Source organism: Herpailurus yagouaroundi, unplaced genomic scaffold (assembly GCF_014898765.1).
Source record: "Herpailurus yagouaroundi ecotype Mexico unplaced genomic scaffold, PumYag 159, whole genome shotgun sequence".
NCBI classification, from domain to species: domain Eukaryota; kingdom Metazoa; phylum Chordata; class Mammalia; order Carnivora; family Felidae; genus Herpailurus; species Herpailurus yagouaroundi.
Window position 1 is genome coordinate 29567897 of NW_024412400.1, and position 21571 is coordinate 29589467.

The 21571-nt window shown below is 48.4% G+C and overlaps 2 protein-coding genes across 6 annotated transcripts in view; both read left to right on the top strand.

The window, feature by feature from the left end:
* TMEM108 (transmembrane protein 108) overlaps positions 1 to 17406 on the top strand; it is a 373458-nt gene extending 356052 nt beyond the window's left edge. For all 5 annotated transcript variants that reach the window (XM_040480210.1, XM_040480211.1, XM_040480212.1 and 2 more), the window contains 3 exons: positions 699 to 2126; positions 10870 to 11024; positions 15545 to 17406. In XM_040480210.1, the coding sequence (XP_040336144.1) occupies positions 699 to 2126; positions 10870 to 11024; positions 15545 to 15667 (1706 nt within the window). In that variant the 3' untranslated portion in view covers positions 15668 to 17406. The remainder of the gene's footprint in view (positions 1 to 698; positions 2127 to 10869; positions 11025 to 15544) is intronic.
* A 2177-nt stretch (positions 17407 to 19583) lies between these two features.
* Positions 19584 to 21571, top strand: part of BFSP2 (beaded filament structural protein 2) — a 69777-nt gene continuing 67789 nt past the window's right edge. Inside the window, exon 1 of the mRNA XM_040480214.1 lies at positions 19584 to 20201. Coding sequence (XP_040336148.1) covers positions 19710 to 20201 — 492 coding nt within the window. The 5' untranslated portion in view covers positions 19584 to 19709. The remainder of the gene's footprint in view (positions 20202 to 21571) is intronic.

Genomic DNA, 21571 nt, shown 5'->3' on the forward strand with positions numbered 1-21571 from the left:
GACCCTTGTCCCCCTCTGCCTGTTGCTCTTCTATGGCACTAAGATGTCGCTGCCTTGCTTTAGGATTGTTTGTGGATTTCTTTGAGCTCACCCAGAGCCAGAGACTGCCCTGTTCATTTTTTGTCCTCTAGGGTCAAGGAGAGGTCTGGAGACCCTCCCTACTTGCCTGGTGAGTGGGTCTGAAGAAAGAGAGCATTTCTGACCATTTCTGCCTTTGTCTAGTCCATAAATGGAAGATTCAGAAAGGGCATGAGAGTTGGTCAGCTCTGCTTATGTAAGCATTCCACATAGAGCTGCCAGCTTCCCTTTGATCAACCTGGCCTTGACCACCCTCTGGCTGCAGAGGGGTAGCAGACACTCAGAGGCCACAAGCCTTCTTCCTACACCCAGCCCAGCCTGTTCTCAGAAGCTGCTTTTGGGTGGAGGGCTGATGGCGTTTCACAGGCACTCAGCAAAGGATGGTCCTGACCAGCTTAGCTGCCTCTCCCCAACAGTGCTGGGTAGCACCTGCTTAATAGACCTGCCCAACTTCACATGATCTTGTATCTGATGAGGGTCAGGATGGCAGTGTGGACCTCCGGAATGCTCCCAACGTTTCCTTTGAGTTCCCAGAGCTTTACAGGTTCATGGGTAAGGAAGGTCCAGACTCTGAGCTATTCCCCAGGCATTTCACCTCTTCTCTCTGTCTTCTTCTCAAGGCTTCCTCCTGATCTTGGCACTGACCGAAGCACTGGTATTTGCCACCCAGGAACCATCTCCCAGAGAATCTCTTCAGGTCCTCCCCTCAGGCACCACCCCAGGCACCATGGTGACAGAATCCCTCAGCTCTACCAGACACTCATCCATGGCAACTGCACCCACTTCTGTGGTGACACTGACCCCCTATCCTGATGGACCCTCCTCACAGGCTGCAGCTCCCATGGCAATGACAGCACCCCATCCAGATGGACACCCTCCTACAAACACCATCTCCACCATTATGGCGACAGCAACCACCCCACATTCTGAAGGCCCACTGCCCACAGGGCCCCTTCCTACTGCCATGGCAACCACATCCTCCCCCTCAGAGGGCCGCCCCCAGGGAGAAGCTGCACCCACCATCCTGCTGACAAAGCCAACAGGAGCCAGCAGCCGTCCCACCACAGCACCCACCCGGGCTACCACGCGCAGGCCTCCCAGGCCCCCAGGCTCTTCCCGAAAGGGGGCCGGCAGTTCATCACGCTCTGTCCTGCCTGCACCCAGTGGCCACTCTGGGAGGAAGGAAGGCCAGCGGGGACGAAATCAGAGCTCCACACATCTGGGGCAGAAGAGGCCCCTAGGGAAGATCTTTCAGATCTACAAAGGCAACTTTACAGGGTCTGTAGAAACTGACCCCTCCACCCTCACCCCCAGGAACCCACTCTGGGGTTCTTCTTCCTCACCACAGCCCCAGACAGTGACCACAACCATGGCGCCCAGCAGGACCTCGTGGGCACCACCCACCAACCCCCTTGTGCCTGCAGAGGACAAGCCAGGCCTTAGCAGAGCAGACCAGGGGGGTGGTTCCACTTTCACCAGCCAAGGAGGGGAGCCGGACACCACAGTAGCCTCAGGTGCCCCTGCCAGCCCACAACCTGCCCCAGTGCCTTCTCAGCGCCCCCGCGGTGACCCACAGGATGGCCCCAGCCACAGTGACTCCTGGCTTACTGTCACCCCTGGCACCGACAGACCTCCATCTACCAGCTCTGGGGTCTTCACAGCCACCGCGGGGCCCACCCAGGCTGCCTTCAATGCCAGTGTCTCAGCCCCTTCCAAGGGGATTCCTCAGGGAACATCCTCAACCTCGCAGGCCCCAGCCCACCCCACCAGGGGCTCAGAAAGCACTGTTTTCCAAGCCAAGGAGGAGGCTACAGCCACCCCCACCATGACCAACAGGGTGCCCAGTCCTCTCTCCACAGTGGTGTCCACGGCCACAGGAAACTTCCTCAACCGCCTGGTTCCTGCTGGGACCTGGAAGCCTGGAACAGCAGGGAATATCTCCCATGTGGCTGAAGGGGACAAACCCCAGCACAGAGCCACCATCTGCCTGAGCAAGATGGACATCGCCTGGGTGATCCTGGCCATCAGTGTGCCCATCTCCTCCTGCTGTAAGTGCCTCACCCACTCCCTACTCCTCCCTCTCTCCCTCCTCTCCCTCTACCACATCAACTTGTCGGTCCCCAGAGTTCCTTTGCCCTAGAGCTGGACAGTCCCCGCCAAGTAGGCTGCAAAACTTCCCAGAGTTACAGGAAACCAGGTGGCAGGACAAGAATCATGGGTTATCTCTACCCCTAGTCCTCTGCTCTGCCAGGCTATGGCTCAGATGCTCACTGATCATAAAGACAAAGCTCCCAAGAGTTGGGAAGAACCTTCCAAGTAGTCCAGTCTGACCGCATTTTTTAGAAAGGAACACCAAGCTAGAGAGGTCCCATGGCTCACTCAGGAGCCCAAAGTTAAGCGAGAGACAGGCCTGGGAAGGGATTGTCTTCCCACCCAGTGCTCTTGTCATGACACCACCCTGCCACACTCACCCTGGAGGGCAGCCTGCTAATGGCTATAGTGACATGGCACCAAGACACCGTAGGTGAATGTTGGCACTTCTAAACGTACAACCTCCAAGTAGCAAAACCTTCACCTTCCTCTCCCACTTCACATCCATCTTTCTGCCTGCCTTTTCTCCCATCCCTCATCTCTTCTCCTCCTACTCTCTCTCTCTTTCTCCAAAAAAGAAGAAATGAAGCTTTGATCTTGCAGGGATTTCTATCAGCCTTGGCAAAAGCAGTTCCTATAGCTAAATTGAGCCTTGAGAGTTACATGTAAATTTAGCTCTTCTCTCTCTCTTCCCTGGTTTTATTTGTTCATGGGTGGTGTGAGCTAGATAACGATGTAGATCCCATCATTGCTTCCACTGGTACTGGTGGAGAAGGGCTCTCCCCAGGCCACCAGCACCTCCTTGCTGCTCCCTGTCATTACTTTAATGAGAATTCAGGAGACCTTCTCCCTGATGTCTCCATACAGAACCTAACATAATCACTCAGAACCTTAGGGCTTCCTTTTATGTCTTTGCCATGTATTTGATCCTAGATTCTTAGAGTTTCTCTGATAACCTCACAGGAATCCTCACTGATCTTAGCTTCAGCTCACCCATAACAGTTGTCATCTGGCCTCCTTCTGAACCCTTCTAGGGGTGAGAAACCCCCTGTGCTCCTCATTCATTGGACATCCCATTCTCCTATGACCCCCTCAGGTTGTTACCCAACTCTCTTGGGAGCCTGACATTTGCCTCTTTGTAATTTCCACTCTGTGGTCCTAAGCCATGTCCTCTGAAACCACACAAAACCAGTCCATCTACCAATCCCTAAAACATTTGAAATGGCACTCAAGGGCAGCCTTTCTTTTCCCAAGTTGCTCATTACTATTCATTCAAGTCTCTTTGTAGGGCCAAATTGCCCTGGCACTTCCCCTTGTCTGCCACTCTGGATGGCCACCAGTTTATCCCTGCTCTCCTAGAAGGAAGCACAGCATTTCACATGCCCAGCCATGGCAGAGGAGAGCAGATGGTCGCTCGTTTGTTCTGGACATTTCGGTCACATTCAGGAAGCCAACACTGGCATCGGCTCTGTTGGTGGTACCGTCACATCACACCATGGGCTCATCCTGATCTCAAGAGGAATGAAACCCCAGAAACTTTCCACAGAGGAGGCTTTTAAGCCAGCTCTCCTAGCCTTTCCTCAACCCATGGGTCATTTGAACATTAGTACAGGGGGTGTGTGCCTTTAACATGAACATAATTTCTGCTTGGCATTGTACCAATAAGATCTTTTAAAATCTAGATTCTGGATTCTTTCCAGAAGCCACCTCTCCCAGCTTTTTGTTTCCTTCTAGTTGATAAGCAAAGCAAACTTTCCATGTCAAAAGTGGGCGGCCTATTTCTGCTCAAGGACCCAATTCAGGAAAAGTGAAAATGTTTGCAGATTGCATATTTCATTCTTTCATTAAGTGGCTTTATTGTCTTTCATGGAAATACAAATGAATTCTTAAAACTGATTGCCCACTTCTGAAACAGAAGAATGATAATGAGAAAATGTAGCACTGTTAGCCAGTAAATTATTAATAATGGTCATATTTGAGAAGTAACCACATTAGAAACAGCTTTCTAATTTTCTATTCTCTACATGTCTCTAGAGGCTTTAGTTTACAAAGTGAGTTCCCATTATTTTTAATAATTCCATCCTTGGGGCACCTGGGTGGCTCAGTTGATTAAGTGTCCAGCTTTAGCTCAGGTCATGCTCTCATGGTTTATAGGTTCAAGCCCCACATTGGGCTCTCTGCTGTCAGTGCAGAGCCCTCTTCACATCCTCTGTCTTCCTCCCTCTTGCCCTTCCTGTGCACTCTCTCTCTCTCTCTCTCTCTCTCTCTCTCTCTGTCTCAAAAATAAATGGCCATTTAAAAAAAATCATTCCATCCTTAAAACAGACTAGCCAGAGGGATTAAAACAAAAACAAAAACATAAACATGCTATGCAAGGAACACACTTTACAGGGAGGGAATAAGTCACCAGGTGAAGTGACTTTTCCAGGGTCCTAGCTCACATAAGTCAGCCCAAATCCGGTGGTAGAATCTGTTTGATTCAACACAATATTTCCCAAGTGCCCGTTGTGTGCCAAGCACTATGCCAAGCATTAGGGAATTGATATATATGATGTGGCTCCCTTCCCCAGCTCCCAGAGCCCTCTCCCCACCTGGGCCTTTTCTTTGCCTGGTTTGGACAGCACAGAGTAGATCCAGCCTGCAACCCACCTGTGTTTTATAGTTCTGAAAAGACTTCTACAGCCCTTTTTACATGTGTGAGTTTGAAATTAGATCAGATCTTACTGCAAAGCCAGAAAACCCATGGGCTGCCTAAACCATGCATAATAATGTCAACTAAGGTAGTAGCAAATACATAGCCTGGAACTGCACCCAGAGAATGCTTCGGCAGTCTGAAAAGAGCCTTCAGGTGCTGGGACCGAACATACCACTTCGTAAAGGAAGATATGAGTCTTTGTTCAAAGTGGACTCTTGCAGCCTCTTGGAACCAGACTCCACTTCTTTAGCATCTGTCTTGCATTTCCATCGTCCACATGGGAGGGTCCCCTAACCTCTCATTCCTAAGGTCCCTGCCTTAGCCCTGACTGCCTCCACATAGGGCTCCCTGCCCTTAGTCGTGGCCCCAACTCCTGTGGGTCCTCTGGGCCCTGATGCAAGGGACATCAAGATAGAATATTTGTCCAGCTGCAGAATACCATGCTCTTTCAGAGCACAGATGAACAAATATCCCAGCTGTTTTCATAGCCTAATCCCACTCCAGTCATTAGACAAGCAGACCTCTTCCAGTGGCTGCATTTATCCTAAAGTTCACTCTGCTGCCCTCAAAGATGGGTCTTTGCCAGTTTGCCAGATATTTCAGGCAGTCTAGGTTGATAACAAAGTGCGTGCCTAGATTTCCTCACACCTGGCTTTTCAGACCAGCCCTGGTCTTGTTCCTGCTTTTCTCCATCCACCAGAAGCCAGACTTCAGGTGGCCAGGGTTGCTAGGCAGGTGGGTGAATCCTCTACTTCTGTTGGAAGCAGGGGGTGATCATAGCAAATCTCAGGCCTGTGCAAGAAGGGATGTCATCAATTACACCAGCCCTTCCAAATTGAAAGCTCCACCCAATGGCTGGAAGGCTAGATATGCCACAGCTGAGAAATGCTTTGTCTCCTGAGACATGCCAGAGACAGCCACACAGGGTTTCAGATGTGCTGAGAACCAAAACTGATTGGATCCAGGCCACAATTGACTGGGGCAGGGGAGCCATGTGGCTCTTGAGTTGGTCTCTGCTGCCACCATCAGGAATCAAAGAGCCCACTACCTCCTGCCGGAACCCACTGGGCCTGGCACTGAATTGATCCTCCCGCACTGCCATCAGTGCTCTGGGTTTTCATCAGGAGGTCAGTTTTGTGACTCTGCCAGGCTCCCTGGCGTCTCTTGCACATGACGCATCTGTTCTCGAGAATGTCTTCACTCCGCTTCCCTGAAAAAGATGAAAGCCTTTCTGGAGGGTGAGAACAGAAAACAGGCCGGCAGCAGATGTTTTTCATACCAATCTAAGTTGAGCCTGGCTGGAACCGGGAAGCAACTCTCTCTGACCCCGGATATGTGAGGGTCCATGTGCACCTCCCCCCAGAGCATTCTGGCTTCTTGCAGACATGCAGTTAATGCCACTGGAGTATCAGTGCAGCGTTCAGCAAGATAATATATCCTGTGGTCATGCAGTTCTTGGCTATGTTCATTGTTCTGTGAATGTTAGTCCAATCTGAATGTGTGTATATGTGTGTATTTAGTTATGTATGTGTATGTATGTGTGTATAAAATATATGTGTGTGTGTATGTGTGTATATACACACATACATATATATATGTGTGTGTGTTTTTTATAGGCCCAAAATAACTTTGTAGTTACTACATAAGAAGACACGGGTCAGAGTTACTCTTTCCATGAGAAGAATAGAATAAATTGGAATGAGAAGGAAGTGTGTCCAGGAGGTTTGTCTCCTTGGGGCTTATGAGCTAACTGAAGCCAGGGTGGTGGGGAGCAGCCTCAGGGCCAGGGGATGTCACTTCAGCTGGACCAGAGTGTCATACCTATGTTCTCACAGCTCATCTCTGCTTCCCAGTCAGCACCTCCTGCTGGGGGCCTTCTAGTCCCACACACCAGTATGGGGAGCCAGACAGCCCCTAAACCTGCTTTCCTGAGGCCCATAGCCTCGTTTTGAGCCTGGCCTCCTTCCCAAACTCCCAAAGGTGGGAGGCAATGGTCCACAGTCTGGCCCCTCAGGCCGGCACCACTGGACCAATCCTTCCCTCCAGGGTGTCAGGCTTCTCCTCTATAAGATGAAATGCCCAAACTGAAATATGTCACACCTCCCTGTCCTCTAACTTTCTAACACTTTTTAAAAACTGTTCGTTTATTTATTTTATGTGAGAGATCGAGAGAGAGCGAGCAGAGGAGGGGTAAAGAGAGAGCGGGAGAGAGAGAATTCCAAGCAGGCTCCATGCTGCCAGCCCGGAGCCCAACGTGGAGCTCGATCCCAAGAACAAATAGCAAAATCATGGCTTGAGCTGAAATCAAGAGTCAGACACTCAACCAACTGAGCCACCCAGGTGCCCCTGTTCTGCTGCATAAATCATTGGAGAAGGCTGGTGTGACAGAAAAGCTTGGCTCATGGACTCAAACATACCTGGATGTCATGCCAGCTCTCCTGCCGGCCTCCTGTGGGGCTTGGACAAGTTATTTAACTGTCAGTCCAATGTTTCCTCACCTATAAAAATAGAACTAACATCCTCTGTGTTAGTTCAGGACCTTCAAGAGGCAGATGCCAGCATGGGCTTGTGTTTGCCCAGAGTTGTGTCCTTTACCAAGTGCTTCCACATGCCTCAGATGTGTTCCCAGCCATGTTCAGGGTGATCTCACACAACAAGCATCACTCTGAGGGTCACAGAGACCCAGGTCAGGTTCCATTAATTACCTGAGTGATCAAGATCAATTTTGTTAACTTCCATGAGCTTCAGTTGCCACTTGTGCAAAGGGGAAGAGTAACAGTACCTTTCTCAGAGAGCTATTTTGAGGGTTAAATCAGACTATAAAGTGCCTAGGTCAGCCCTGGGCATGTATTAGAGACTCCATAAATCTGAACTGTACTTTTCTTTCTTAGATGAAAGGTCAGGCCAGCAAAACAATAAAAGTTCTAAACCACAGCCTTGGCCTTGAGCCACTCAACAGTCATGCAGCCCGGTATTTCTTTCTACATCTCTCTTGTGGAGGGTACTGGAAGAACAAGAAGAAAACTGTCATTAATTAAGCACCCCCTGTGCATCCGGCAGTTTGCTCAGCATTTTGCATTCATGATCTCTAGCTCTCATTACAGCCCTGTGAGTCCATGGCAGTCAGTATGAGGAAGTGACTTACCTAGTGTAACGTGCAGCAGTCAGACTTCAACCCAGGTCTTGTGGACTCCAAGCCCACGCTCTTTCTATGTCAGGCCAGCTTCTATTATATAAATGAAATGGCACTGGAGAGGCACTGGGAACTCCTGGAGAGAAACAGTCAGGCCTAGAGGACTAACAACATTTGAGGAGACAAAGCTAGGAACTGAGCCCCCTGTTCCAATCCCCAGGCCATCCTGCAAGCAGGCCAGCCCTTCCCATCGAGACAGGGTCCTGGTCCCACATTCTAAACAGGCCCTGGCTCTGGAGCCAGGGGCAGTGTGGGCTTGAGGGAGCACTGGACTAGGAGTCAGAGGACCTGGACTCTGCACCCTGTGCCAGCCCAGGTTAGCAGCATGAGTTCGCTGCAGCCTAACCCTCTCTTTCTGGCTTCTGTTTCACCAGTTCGAATCCCCCCCTCAGGCCACTTAACCATCCCAGTTCCAGGAGCAGGGTAGAAAGGTAGTGACAATGAATAATAAAGATGCCAGAAAAAGGGACACAGGACCTAGGGTCTTGCCCCAGCCCTGCCACTCGCAGACCTGTGACCTGTGGCAAGTCAGCTGGATGCTTTGGACCACAGTCTTCTCATCTGTAAAATAAGGAGAGTCCCTAAATTAGCAGATTTTCAGGCTGAGTTCTGCAGCTCCCCTTCCTCACCCCCATTCATCCTCCAACCACCCCCGTCTTTGGAAGGAAGGGAAAGAAGAAAGGAGAACCTGAATTTGGAAATTTTTCAAAATTTAAAAAAGTCTATACCAGCCAATCTAAAATTCCTTTTAGGTCAAACATTCAGAAATCTCCTTTATATCTTTAAAACTCTTTTAAGGGGACATGGAAGAATAATGAGCAAATTAGAGAAGTCTTTCTCATCCAAGTAGATTGGACCAATAGAAACTTGCCCAACCTCAGTCTTGTCTGGAGGCCTTTTCAGGTTGAGATAAGAGAGTTACAGAATTCCTACATCATCCTGCAGGGGCCTACAGGGTGGGCCCTGTGGTCTTAGCCTGTGTGGGTGCCAGTTTTTTCAGGTACCCCACACCCTGGCAAGTACAGGCGCCCTGATGCTGGCTAACCCTCAGGCTGCTGCGAACAGAGCTGACACTCTGCTGCCCCCTAGTGGTCGTTGCTATCTTGGTGCCGGCCTCTGGAATGCTCAGCCTGGGGTCCCCTCTCTGGAGCACACATGGTTGGCACCTCCAGGATGTTAAGTGCAGCCCTGCCCACCCCTGGCCTGGAGTTTCAGCCACTGCACAGGCTGTGGTGATGATGAGTCTGGGCAAGGGATGCCCAGTCTTCATTTACTGGCTTCTCCCCAAGAGGGTTACTGTCACCCTTGTCAAAACATCACCTGTTGCACTGTGTGAGCCTGGACAGGCCACCTTACCTCCCCAACTTCAAAAGCCTTCCCCATTGGCATGCCGAAAGCCCTCTGTTCACACCTGATTCATAAGCAAAATCCAAACATACTCCTTCCTCCCTGGGGCCCTGCAAATCTCAAAGATTGGACAGACGGGGTCACACATCAAGCTGCAGAGAGCCCCAATCAGGCCCATCTGTGCTGTGTGGACTTCTGTGCATCAGTCTTTGTGAGGCAGAATCATGAATGGTTAAGAGCACAGACTATGGAGTCCAGATGTCTGGGTTTGCTCTTGGGCAAGTTGCTTCACTTTTCTGAGTCTCGGTTTTCCTGCCTGCAAAATGGGAACCCTAAAAGTACCTCATGGAGTGAAGTGGAAGATTAAATTAATTAATATTTCTAAAGTGCTAGGAAACCTTCCTGGCACATAAACACTATATAACTGTTAGAAGCTTCTTTTTTTTTTTTTTTTTTAAGAGGAGGAGGAGGAGGTTGGTGATAGTGGAGGCGATGGTTATGGTGCCAGAGCAGCTGTTTTATCAGGGTCCAAGACCTCTGCTCAGTAATACTATTCTAAGTCTCTACCATCAAGCGCTCCTGTGGTATTCAAGGGCTCATTTTGTAAAGTTCACCAAGTCCTGTTCCTCTTTCTGCCATACTCCTACTCTGGCTGAGAATTCTCCTCACCAGTCCAGCAGTACAACCAAGAGCACACAGCCATTCTCTAAGCCTTTCCACCAAATGAGCAAGGCCTTTTCTTGGAGCAAACTCGAGGAGTGGCAGTGCAGCACCCACAGATATCTGAAATTATATCCAGGCCTCTTGCCTGTGAGCCCTATGGATGCAGCCACTGGACATGACCCTGGCTTCATCTCCTACCTCACTCCCCTACACTCCAGCCAGGCTACTCTTTTCACTCACATCAAGTGTGTCCCCACCTCGGTCCCTTTGCACATGCTGTTCTCTCTACCTGGGGCATACTGCCCCATTCTGCTCTTGTCTAGCTCCTTCTCCATATTCTGTTCTTAGCTTTAAGGTCACCTCAGGAAAGCTTTACATGATGACCCTAAAACATTCTCTCCCCAAACCCTGTCCATTGTCTTTCTCACTTCACCCTGTTTTATTTTCTTTCTTCAGTTACTGCTATCTGAATTTATCTTATTTATTCATTATAGATCGTGTGACCCTGCCCCTCATCCCGAGTATCCCTCCTTACACACACTAGGAGGGATGTTTATGATGCAGGGCGGCCTTGTGGTTTTTTTTTTTTTCATTCCCTCTCTCCCAGAACCTGGCCCACAGTAGGCATTCAGCGTATGTAGATAACTGTTGAACGAACAAGCAAACAAAGTGACTGATGGAGTAAGTGGTTGCATGTATGGCCATCACAGCCCCACCTGGAGACTGGCGCCTGTCACTCAGCACTGCTGGCTCCATGCTTGTTGTCTCCCTCCCCTGTCTCTAACTTGGACTCTCTCCACAGCCGTCTTGCTGACAGTGTGCTGCCTGAGGAGGAAGAAAAAGACGGCCAACCCAGAGAACAATCTGAGCTACTGGAACAATGCCATCACCATGGACTACTTCAACAAGCATGCTGTGGAGTTACCAAGGGAGATCCAGTCCCTTGAAACCTCTGAGGTAATGAGCCCCAAACCAAGGGGTGCCCCTGAAAGGTCTGGCTCCAGCACAGGGAAAAGCCCAGGCTCCAAAGTAAGCTATGGAGCCTCTGCTTGCTTCTCAGTGTCTTGCTCCTTGAAGGGTGGTCTCTGGACCAGGAGACTGCAGGCCCCACCCAGTCCTACTGGGTCAATCTGTATTTTAGCAAGAATTCCCAGGTGCCTTCTACATATGTGAAAGTTTGGGAAGCACTGTTCTTGGGACCTCTAGTTTCTGGGAACGGTTCGATAAGTATTTACTGAGGACCCAGCTTGTGGCTGGCAGTCCCTGGGGACTGTCAAGATGAGAGCTTGCTCTCAGGGGGCCCAGTTTCCAAGATGTGGTTGAGGTATGATGAGCCCCACACATCATTCCAAAGCAAACAAACTAGGGGAGATACAAGAAGAGTTGCAGAGGTATCGAAACCTAGGAGAAGAAGGCCTTCACAGTGGGGTTTCGGGAGGATAAATGGATTTTGACAGGTTTCCCAGCAAAGTAAGTAGCCTGAGTAAAGGTGAGGATGTGGACTGGACACAGCATATCATGGGGAAAAGAATACACTGGGTCAAGAAGTGTTTGCCCAGACACCTGTCTGGCCAGTGAGAGAGCCAGGCTTTGAGGTGTGCCTTCTACCCTCACACAGGTGGGGCAGAGGACAGGACACATCAGGAAAGGTACGTGGATTGGGCATGGGCTTGAATGGGCTTGAATGGAGTTCATACTTTAGTCTTGGGCAGTGGAGGGTCATTGAAAGTTTTGAGCTTTGTGTGGCCTAGTTTTAGAAAGATTGTGCCAGTGGTCTGATGAAGGCACTGTATACGTGAGTAGTGAGTGAATAGGAAGGAAAGGAAGGGTGGTTTAATGGATGGATGAATGGATGGGATGACCGGAAGAAAGACTCAAAATAAGTAGGCCAGCTGGGACCAATCAAGGTCCAGGAGAAAGATGGCAGACATCTGAGTAAAAGCAGGGAGAGCCAAGAAGAGTTCTTCTGGAGACACAGTGCCCTCTTCCCCTGCAGATCCATCCCCCACAGCAGCCAGAGTGGGCTTTTACAAACATAAATGTGATCACATCGCTCATGTACTCAGAGCCCTTCAGTAGCTTCCTGGTGCTCTCAAGTTAAAGTTCAGAGTCATCTACAGGGCCTGGGAGGTTGGCCCGGCCCTGGCCCGACTCTCCAGCCTCATGTCACTCCACTCTCCCTCTCATTTGCTAAGCTCTAGCCACACCAGATTTCATTTCTTTATGGCACCAAGTTACATTCTGTTCTAGGGCTGTGCGTGACTCTCCCCTCTGCTGGAATGTTGTCTGTCCCTCCCCAGCACCCCCTCATGTTCACCTCAGTAACTTCTCCCTATCACTGAGGCCTGTCATCTGTCTCTGCTGCCTGAGGGCAGGAGCCCTGTTTGTTCTTCTCACCACTCTATCCCTAGCACCTAGAACAGTGCCCAGCACTTGCTAGGTGCTTGGTAAATGTTTATCACATGAATGAACCACAAGTTTTGTTCATTATTGATCCATCACCCAGCCCAAAGCCTAACACACAGTGGACGCTCAATAAAAAATTTTAACCGAAGGACAGAGGGACAGGCTTCATGAAAGCAGTGACCTTTAGTACGGTCAGTGCAGCAAAAGTGGTAGCTACAGTCATTGTGGTGAACATTTCATCATGCGGACAATTGTCAGATCACTATGTTGTACACCTAAAGCTAAAATAATACTGAATGTCAACTAAACTTCAATAAAAAATAAAAATTTATTTTAAAGATTTTCTGAAAACTATTATAATGAGCGAAAAATGGCTAAGTTAGCAGAGGGGCTGGCCACACTTTGAATGTGGGCTGTGAATCCCTGAACTCTAAATTTCTCATATTCCTGGGGTGCCTCGGTGACTCAGTTAAGTGTCCGATTCTTGATTTCGGCTCAAGTCATGATCTCACGGTTCATGAGATCGAGCGCCGTGTCAGGCTGTGCTGAAGGCACAGAGCCTGCTTGGGATTTTCTCTCTCCCCCCTCTCCACCCCTCCCCTGCTCGCTCGCTCGCTCGCTCGCTCACTGTCTCTCAAAATGAATAAATAAACGTTAAAAAACGTTTAAGTAGGGGCGCCTGGGTGGCTCAGTCGGTTGAACGCCGACTTCGGCTCAGGTCACAATCTCGCGGTCCATGAGTTCGAGCCCCGCATCGGGCGCCTGTGCTGACAGCTCAGAGCCCGGAGCCTGTTTCGGATTCTGTGTCTCCCTCTCTCTGACCCTCCCCCGTTCATGCTCTGTCTCTCTCTGTCTCAAAAATAAATAAACGTTAAAAAAAAAATTTTTTTTTTTAAAGTTTAAGTAAATAAATTTCTCATAGTATCTTTGCAAACTGATAAATGAAAACCAAAGCCAAAGGGCCGTGCCTGTGAGCTTACTATAGAAAGGGCCCTGCCTGTGCAGCGTCCCAGTTAGTCATTCCAGCCAGGGCACCTGGGCTGCCATCAGACACAAGCCAGAGGCTCTAGTAGAGGCTGCCTCCAGCAGTCACCCTCCCAGGGTCAGGAGGTTGCAGCAGAACCAACAGCAAAAAGGTCAGTTTGGCTTCAGCACGGGCTTTATGGGTGTTTCCCTCCCAGCAGGCCTCCTGCCCTCATCCTGCTTTACTTAGCTCATTGTTAGTTTGTTCCCACTCTCTGGGCACACCCAGGCACTGTGGACCACCCCGAGAGCGGCCTTGCCGTCACAGGGCATGTGCCCCACACTCCACAGCCGGGGCAGTCCTTACCGCCCGCCCTGTAGGCTGCCAGCGCCAGTGGCTGCCAAGTGCTTTGCCTAAGCAAGTTTCTCTGGTGCCCTGCTCCCCTTCCGGGTTGATGAAAGAGCAAAGCACAAATCTAGGCTATACAGGCAAAACTGTGATGCCCAAAAAGTGCCTGGAAATTTTTCCATGCTTTTTTTTCCCCTCCTCTTCCTTCCCTTCCTCCTCTTCTTCTTTTTTTTTTTTTTTCTTCTTTCTTGTCTGTTATTTCTTAAGTAACTTTCTTTTTTATGCTGCAAAAAGTGTCCACATGGTTCACCGATGGTGAACACTTGCTTTGTAAGAACTATAAAGGGGGAGCCTAGGTGGCTCAGTTGGTTGAGCCGCCAGCTTCGGCTCAGGTCGTGATCTCACAGTTCATGAGTTCGAGTCCTGCATCAGGCTCACTGCTGTCAGCACAGAGCCCACTTTGTATCTTCTGTCCCCCTCTCTTTCTGCCCCTCCCCTGCTCACACTCACTCTCTCCAAAATAAACATTAAAAAAAACAAAACAAAACAAAACTATAAAACGACACACCAGATCTCATCCTCCAAAATTCCCCTCCGCAGCTCCACCCAAAGCCCAATGAAGAATGGGAATGGTAGTCCCCTCAGTGACATGCTGCCTTGTTTTCCTTACTTAGAGGGCTGACTCTGTGTCTGCCTCTGAGATGGGCACTCAACCAATTCCAGACATTGATGGAAATTCTCGTCTTCTGGAAAGTCATTTTACCGACAAATGGCCTTTCTTTCTTTCTCTCCTTATTATCCATAAGGCAATATGTACTCCTCAAAAATTATACATGTTTTGCTTAAAAATAAACTTGAGAGAATTAATTATGTCTTCTTCAAGTGGAGACATCTAAGCAAGTCTGGCTTAAGCCAGCTCTGCCTCAGCATATTACTGAGTCTTTGCCCTGATGTAGCCTGCAGGTTCTGAGACTTCAGTGTTTGAGAATTAGGACAAGCTGTGACTTTTTTTCCACCCTAAATTATACCTGGGCCTGAATCTGAGTATAGACATTTAGTGGCCCACAAATGCTTGCAGCCTTTATTGGATGAGGCCAAATCTATTCAGATGACCTAATCAGTGAATTACCTCTTTGTAGGCTTTTCCATTTCTGGGGCTGTGGAGACAGACTGTATTTTTCACTTAACCACCCATTGTCACACAGAGATTCAGGTCCTTTCACCTCAGAACCATCTAGTACTACAAGAAATGAGGCTATAATTCTAAGCAGGTTTTGAGAGGACTCAGGATGGGGAGGAGTGAGCCCTTGAAGGCCCTGCCGGGTGGGTGGTAGGAGAGGAAGGAGGTGGGCAAGCGTAGGGTGTGAAGGTGGAGGGAAGAAAGGCAGCCACATCTCCCAAAGATCTGTGAGAAAGAGGCAGGAGGGAGAGTGTGGGTTTGCCCACTAGAGCACCGAGATATGCTGAATGTCACTCATGGCGGGCCCTCTCGGACTTTTACAAGGAGAGCAATACCATCTCTGGCAGCCTGAGCTGGGAGTGATTCAGGAAGCAGGAAATCTTGTTCAGAAGCTGCTGCAAAAATATGAAAGAAGAGCAGAGAGGGCTCTGCGCCTCCACACTGGCAGTGAAGATGATGAAAGGTGTTTACCAAAGCAATCCCATGTGGAAACAAATGTCCTCGTGTGTGTATTTCTTTATGAATGGCCACTGCCTAAACCCTCTGAGATCATCCCATGTCCTGCCTCTCTCCTCCCAGGACCAGCTCTCAGAGCCCCGCTCCCCAGCCAACGGCGACTACAGAGACACTGGGATGGTCCTTGTTAACCCCTTCTGCCAGGAAACACTATTTGTGGGAAATGATCAAGTGTCGGAGATCTAACAGCAGCAACCCTTGCTTTGCCGTTCCCTACCATTCGTCTCTAAATTATAAATATACAAATATATATTATAAATATAACCTTTGTGTAACCCTGACTTAATGAGAAACATTTTCAGCTTTTTCTCCCCCTAAGAATTGTCAACATCTTTTTTACAAGTGTGGTTTAAAAAAAAAAAAACTTTACAGAACGATCCGTGGCTTTATAAAATAAAGGTATTTCTAAGCAAAGCAGTTGCATTGATTGCTTCTCTTAATAACTGTCCTTGAGCACTTGGGGTCCCAGCAGCCCCAGGCAGGTGAGGGAAGAGACAGACCTGTAGAGGTGCGATTTTAAATTGGTCAAGAGTACGGCCCTTTGCGTGCTCCTTAAAGTTCTGGTTCCTCTTGATTCAGTGGGATTCCCTTCCCTCCCCCTCTGTGTACACATCAGTGAAGGCAAGTGGGCCACCGGGGGAGAAGCAGTAGACTCGTGCACAGAGCAGGAAGGGGGAGCACCTCGCCACCCCAGCAGATAAACATCTTGCACCTGCACAGTGGCACCATTGGCTGTCGAGCGTAATTCCAACTGAGTTAAGGACCGCTGGCAGGAACATGCAGCCCTCAGGAGCCTGTGGAGGACATCGTGGGCGTCCCGTCAAGGCCACATCCCCCTAACATCCCACGACAGGGAGTTTCCACTATGCTAACAACAGGACTGCCTTGCCCTGGTGGAAAATAAGCCCCCCCCTTAAGCACATTCCTGCATCCTCTCAGACACCCACATCTGCTTTAAAACTCGTGCCTTTCTCTAGAGATGGTTTAGATGTGGATCCTAGCCCCGGAGCTTTGGTATGCTTGCTCTCCTTCAAGGATCAAATGTTTATTGGGGTTCAGCGTTGTTTTCTCAAAAGGCATTGCACTGTGCCCCTGAGGAACATGTTAAGAGGCCTTGAATTATGGGGCTGTAATTTTCTAAGCCCTCCTGTGATCTTAAACAAGATTGCTAAAGTGGATCACTTGGGAGAAGACATCCTGATATCCCTCCCTGGCATTGCAGACCTGCCTGTGGGTCAGCAGACAGGCTTGCCATCCAGCTCGCATTCTCCAGTCTCCCCTCCACTGCTCCCCTTGCCTGTCCACGCAACAGAGGCTTCCGCAGATGGCTGCTTCTCACTTTTTCCCTAATAGAGAGTGGTTGGGAGAGAAGATAACTGCTTTGACTCTTTCTCTAAAAGAAAATTAGTTTGATAGTATATTTTCAATATAGATGTTCTTATAGTCAGATTGGGAATTGAACTTGAATGTTGATTCGTATGTTCGTGTTGTTGCTGTGGTCTTTTTATCATACCTTTTTCCCTTCTTCCTACATTTCTTTTTTTTTTTTTTTTAAAGATGGCCTTCAAAAATGTGTGTTCTCAATGTTGTATGAACCTACTTAACATGAGTTTGGTGGATGTGTCTCTTTAAAGACTCTTCAACCCACAAGGAAGCAGGTTAAATGTTGCTCTGAGATTCATTTCCCAGTGTGCTGCTGTATGACCTTTTAACCTTCTATTTCTGTTAACTATTGCATTTAATATAGCAATGTGTGTGCGTATATATAGAAAGAAATCTGTTTGTAAAGTAAAATTATATATAATATATGTAATCAAAGATACATATGTTATATATACATATGTGGATGTATGACTTATTTTTCCTTATCCACAGAATTCAACTACCATGTATATATAAATAAACTTATTTTACTAGCCAGAGGATTAAGTTGCTAATACATTTTGCATTCTTTTCATTTTAAAATAACTTTTAAGTCTTCCTTAAGTCCCGACACTGCCTAATGTCCATCTGTATTTTTTAATCTATTTTAACAATAGGTTGGGTTTTATGAGTAATGAGCTATTGGCAGTTTGTCATTTGGTAATACCAATCCTTTAGAACATGTTTGTGACTTCTCCAAAAGTCCTCTTTCTTTAGGTCTTTGGAAACTCTGGTGTCAATTAAGGTACATCCCTTCTTCCCCTCTCCCTCCACAGGGCTGGGGGTTTTACTGTACGTATCAGAGAAAGGTCAGAGAAAGCTTGGGTTAACCTGTCCACTGAGAGTTACCATTCTGTGGGAAATAACAGTGCCTAAACATGACACCTGTGCAAACAGCTTCATCAGTAGTTTGAACCCTTCATTTAGCCTTGGATGATACACCCTGAAATTCCTGCAGCCCCTCAAGACCCAGGCAGCACCCCCTGTGCTCGGAGGATGTTATTATAAGAGTCTGGCGGGTGCGGTGGGGCCTATAGGGTGCCTCAGAGGTGGTGTTTGCACCAAGAATGCCACGTCTAAATGAGGACACTGCCACCTTTTACTTGATCAAGTTGGTTCCTTAATCTGTTAATCATATACCAACATTGATATTTATACAGTATCTTCTGTGTCAACTCAGACAAAGTAGAAAGGGGAAAAAAAGTTATGGTGTCCTAATCAGCAAGGAAGAGCACATAGAATATCTCCGTAGGTAACTGTAGTTTTGAACTCTACTTGTGTGACTTTGGATAGTACCCCGTTCTCTAGGTGATGGGAGACAGAGGGCGTCCTACATAAGTCACTGGACTAGGGGTCAGATGAGATTTTCTTGTCCTAGCTCTGTTATTTTCTGGATAGGGGACCTTGGAAAAGTCATTGCAGCTTTCAGGATCTTCATCACATAAGGAGTTAATAACTGATCATTTGACATGTGATGATACTTCTGGAATTGTACAGTGCACAGCCCAAATAGCAATACATGTCAACCCTGTACCTACCTTCCAAGGTTAAATTGAGAATTCAATGAAACAAAGTATGGAAATTATGTACAGCACTAGGATAGATTCAGTACTTACTAGAAATTGGCTCCCTTCCCCTTCTCTCACTTGAGGTACGTCCCCGTGGTGCAGGATTTGGGATAAATATCCAGCTCTGGGTTTTGGCTACTTGGTTTCTCTACTGTAAAACTTACATGCAGTGGGGTTTATTTAGGTCCATTTTGTTATCTCAGGATAACAAAGAGGATCTTTTCTAGATATGGGAAAGTAATTGAGGTGTGACCATAACAACAGGCCTTACTGGATGCTGACAGCAGGAATTAAAACCCAGGGGGTGTCATCAAAACCTAACTTGAAGCACCCACCCTTAAAGAGCTTACTGGAAAACCTTCTCTTTGTTTTGATTTACTAGTTTTCTGGCAAATGGAGAAACAGAGGTGTAGGGAACAGCTACAACATAAAAGGTGCCCAACATGTGTGGGACCTGAATTCCCAGGATCCCTTGTGCTACTGCATTAGGGAGAGCTCAGGCCAGTGCATGGGAAGCAAGATCCAGAAAGGTGAAGCAACGTGGCCATGGTCAAGCAGCTGATAAACAGCAGTGTTGGGGGAAGAAAAATGCCACAGAAGGACCTGAAGCTGCTACCAAGACTGAAGGAGGGGAAGGGAGGCAACAGGTTTGGTTTGTTTCTCTTCAGTTCATGGGGCTGCCTCCCACTGTGGCTGGTTCCCATCCATTTCCATCCTCTACTACCTGTGTGGATGTGCATGCACATTCACACATTTACATACACAACACATGTAAGGATGTAGAAAGCTCTGAAATCGGCCCTGGAACACCTGGATTCAGTCCTGGGTCACTACACTTGTGATCTGAGGCCTTTGGGTCTCAGTTTACTCATCTGTGAAATGGGCTGCTTGATGCCTGCCTTGCTCTCTCTTAGGTAGTAAAGTACACAAATCCAGATGAGCCACCCCCACAGTCCACACTGATCCAGCACCCCCATCACCAGCAGAAAAATCTGGGAGGTCAGGCACATGACCTTGCAGAGAATGCATGAGTGCCTTTCTGCACGCAGCCCTGGGCAGGGCCTGTTTCCCTTTCAGCTCAGTGAATGGTGGAAGCTCATGGAAAACAGCAGACAAAGCAGCCCTGGGGATAGGGGAGCTTCCAGAGAGGCCCACAACTGAGCCACAGGGACACTGGGGCTGGAAACCAAAAGTCACTGGGCTCTGTAAGCCCACTAGGCACAGCAGAGGCAGAAGGGATGACGAGCAGCAGGCGAGTGGTGGTGGACATGCCCACCGGTACCAGCTCCAGCTTGCCCCTCCAGAGGCACAGGGCGTCCTTTGGGGGAACATGGTCGTCATCCTCCCTGGATAGCCCCCCAGCCTCCAGGACCAATGCCATGGGTGGTCTCGTCCGAGGACCCAGAGTCTATGTAGGGATGGTGCCCAGTGGGTACACAGGTGGCCTGGGCACCCGCGTGACACGCCGGGCCCTGGGCATCAGCAGTGTTTTCCTGCAGGGCCTGCGGAGCTCAGGTCTGGCCACAGCACCAGCTCCAGGCCTGGAGAGGAACCTCGGTGCCGTTGAGGACCTGGGGGGTTGCCTGGTGGAATACATGGCCAAGGTTCATGCCCTCGAGAACGTCAGCCAGGAGCTGGAGGCACAACTGCGCGTGCACCTGGAGAGCAAGGCCACGCGCTCCGAAAGTTGGGGTGCCCTCAGGGCTTCCTGGGCCAGCAGCTGCCAACAGGTGAGTACGTGGGCTATGCCCAAGGGCTTTGTGTAGGGCCAAGAGAGGATGCTCACAGCTGCCTGGGGGGTCATCATCAGAGAGCAAGGATGCTGAGGCAGGGGCAGGGGAGTGAATGGTCTCAGGCCAAAGAAACTGACCATAGCCTCTTACTCTTTCATGCTCGGAAATACTGATGACAATGATAACAATGACAGTCACCATTTACTGAGGTAGAATAAGAGCCAGGTCCATAGGAGTCCCTGTACATGCACTGTCTCCTGTGTTCAAAGCAGTGCTAGGCAGGGACTTATTCACTGACTGCATTTTTCAGATGAGAAAACTGAGGCACAAAGAAATTAAGTAATTTGTCCAGATCATGCAGCCCATAGGGAAGCTGAGCTTTGAGCCCAAATTGTTCCAGTTCCAAAGCTTGCATTCATCCCATTAGCCTGGGCTGACTCTGTACCCTTTGTATTAAGCAAGAGTTTTTACAGACATCATCAAATGGAACACCATCGAATGGATATGGCATTAAAAACAATGGATAAATGGGGGTGTGTTCCTGTATTCATCGACTACAGCACTGTCCAATAGAAATAGGAGCCACGGGGTAATTAAAAAGTTTCCATTACCCACAGTAAAAAAAAAAAAAAGTAAAAAAGAAACAGGTAAAGTTAATATTAGCGTATCTTATTTAACTCAGTATATTTTAAATGTTATTTCAACATGTAGTCAATATTTAAAATATTAATGAAATAATTTACACTGAAATAGAACTTTCTGCCATGATTGAAATGTCCTATACCCACACTGTCCAGTCTGGTAGCCACTAGCCACATATGGCTATTGAGCACGTGAAATGTGGCTAATAAGATAAGGAATTGAATTTTTATTTTTATGTTTATTTTATTTTATTTTATTTTATTTTATTTTATTTTATTTAAATGTAAATATGGGCTCCTGGGTGGCTCAGTCAGTTGAGCATCTGACTCTTGACTTCAACTCAGGTTGTGATCCCAGGGTTATGAGATCAAGCCCCAGGTCAGGCTCAGTGCTGAGTGTGGAGCCTGCTTAAGATTCTCTCTCTCTCTCTCTCTCTCTCTCTCTCTCTCTCTCTCTCTCTCTCTCCCCCTCTGCCCTGTGTGTGCTCTTTCTTTCTATATAAATTAATAATAATAATAATAATTGATTTAAATAGCCACATGTGGCCAGTGGCTATCTCATGGGACAGGGCAGGACACAGAGGTTTCATCATTCCCCCTTGCTTGGTCAGGATGTGCTCTCCAGGCTGATTGCTGCAGAATGCTGAGCTCATCTGTCACGTCTGGCCGGCGGCCTATGGTTCTACCACTGGGACTCCAGCCAGCATTGCATATCTCATCAGGTCT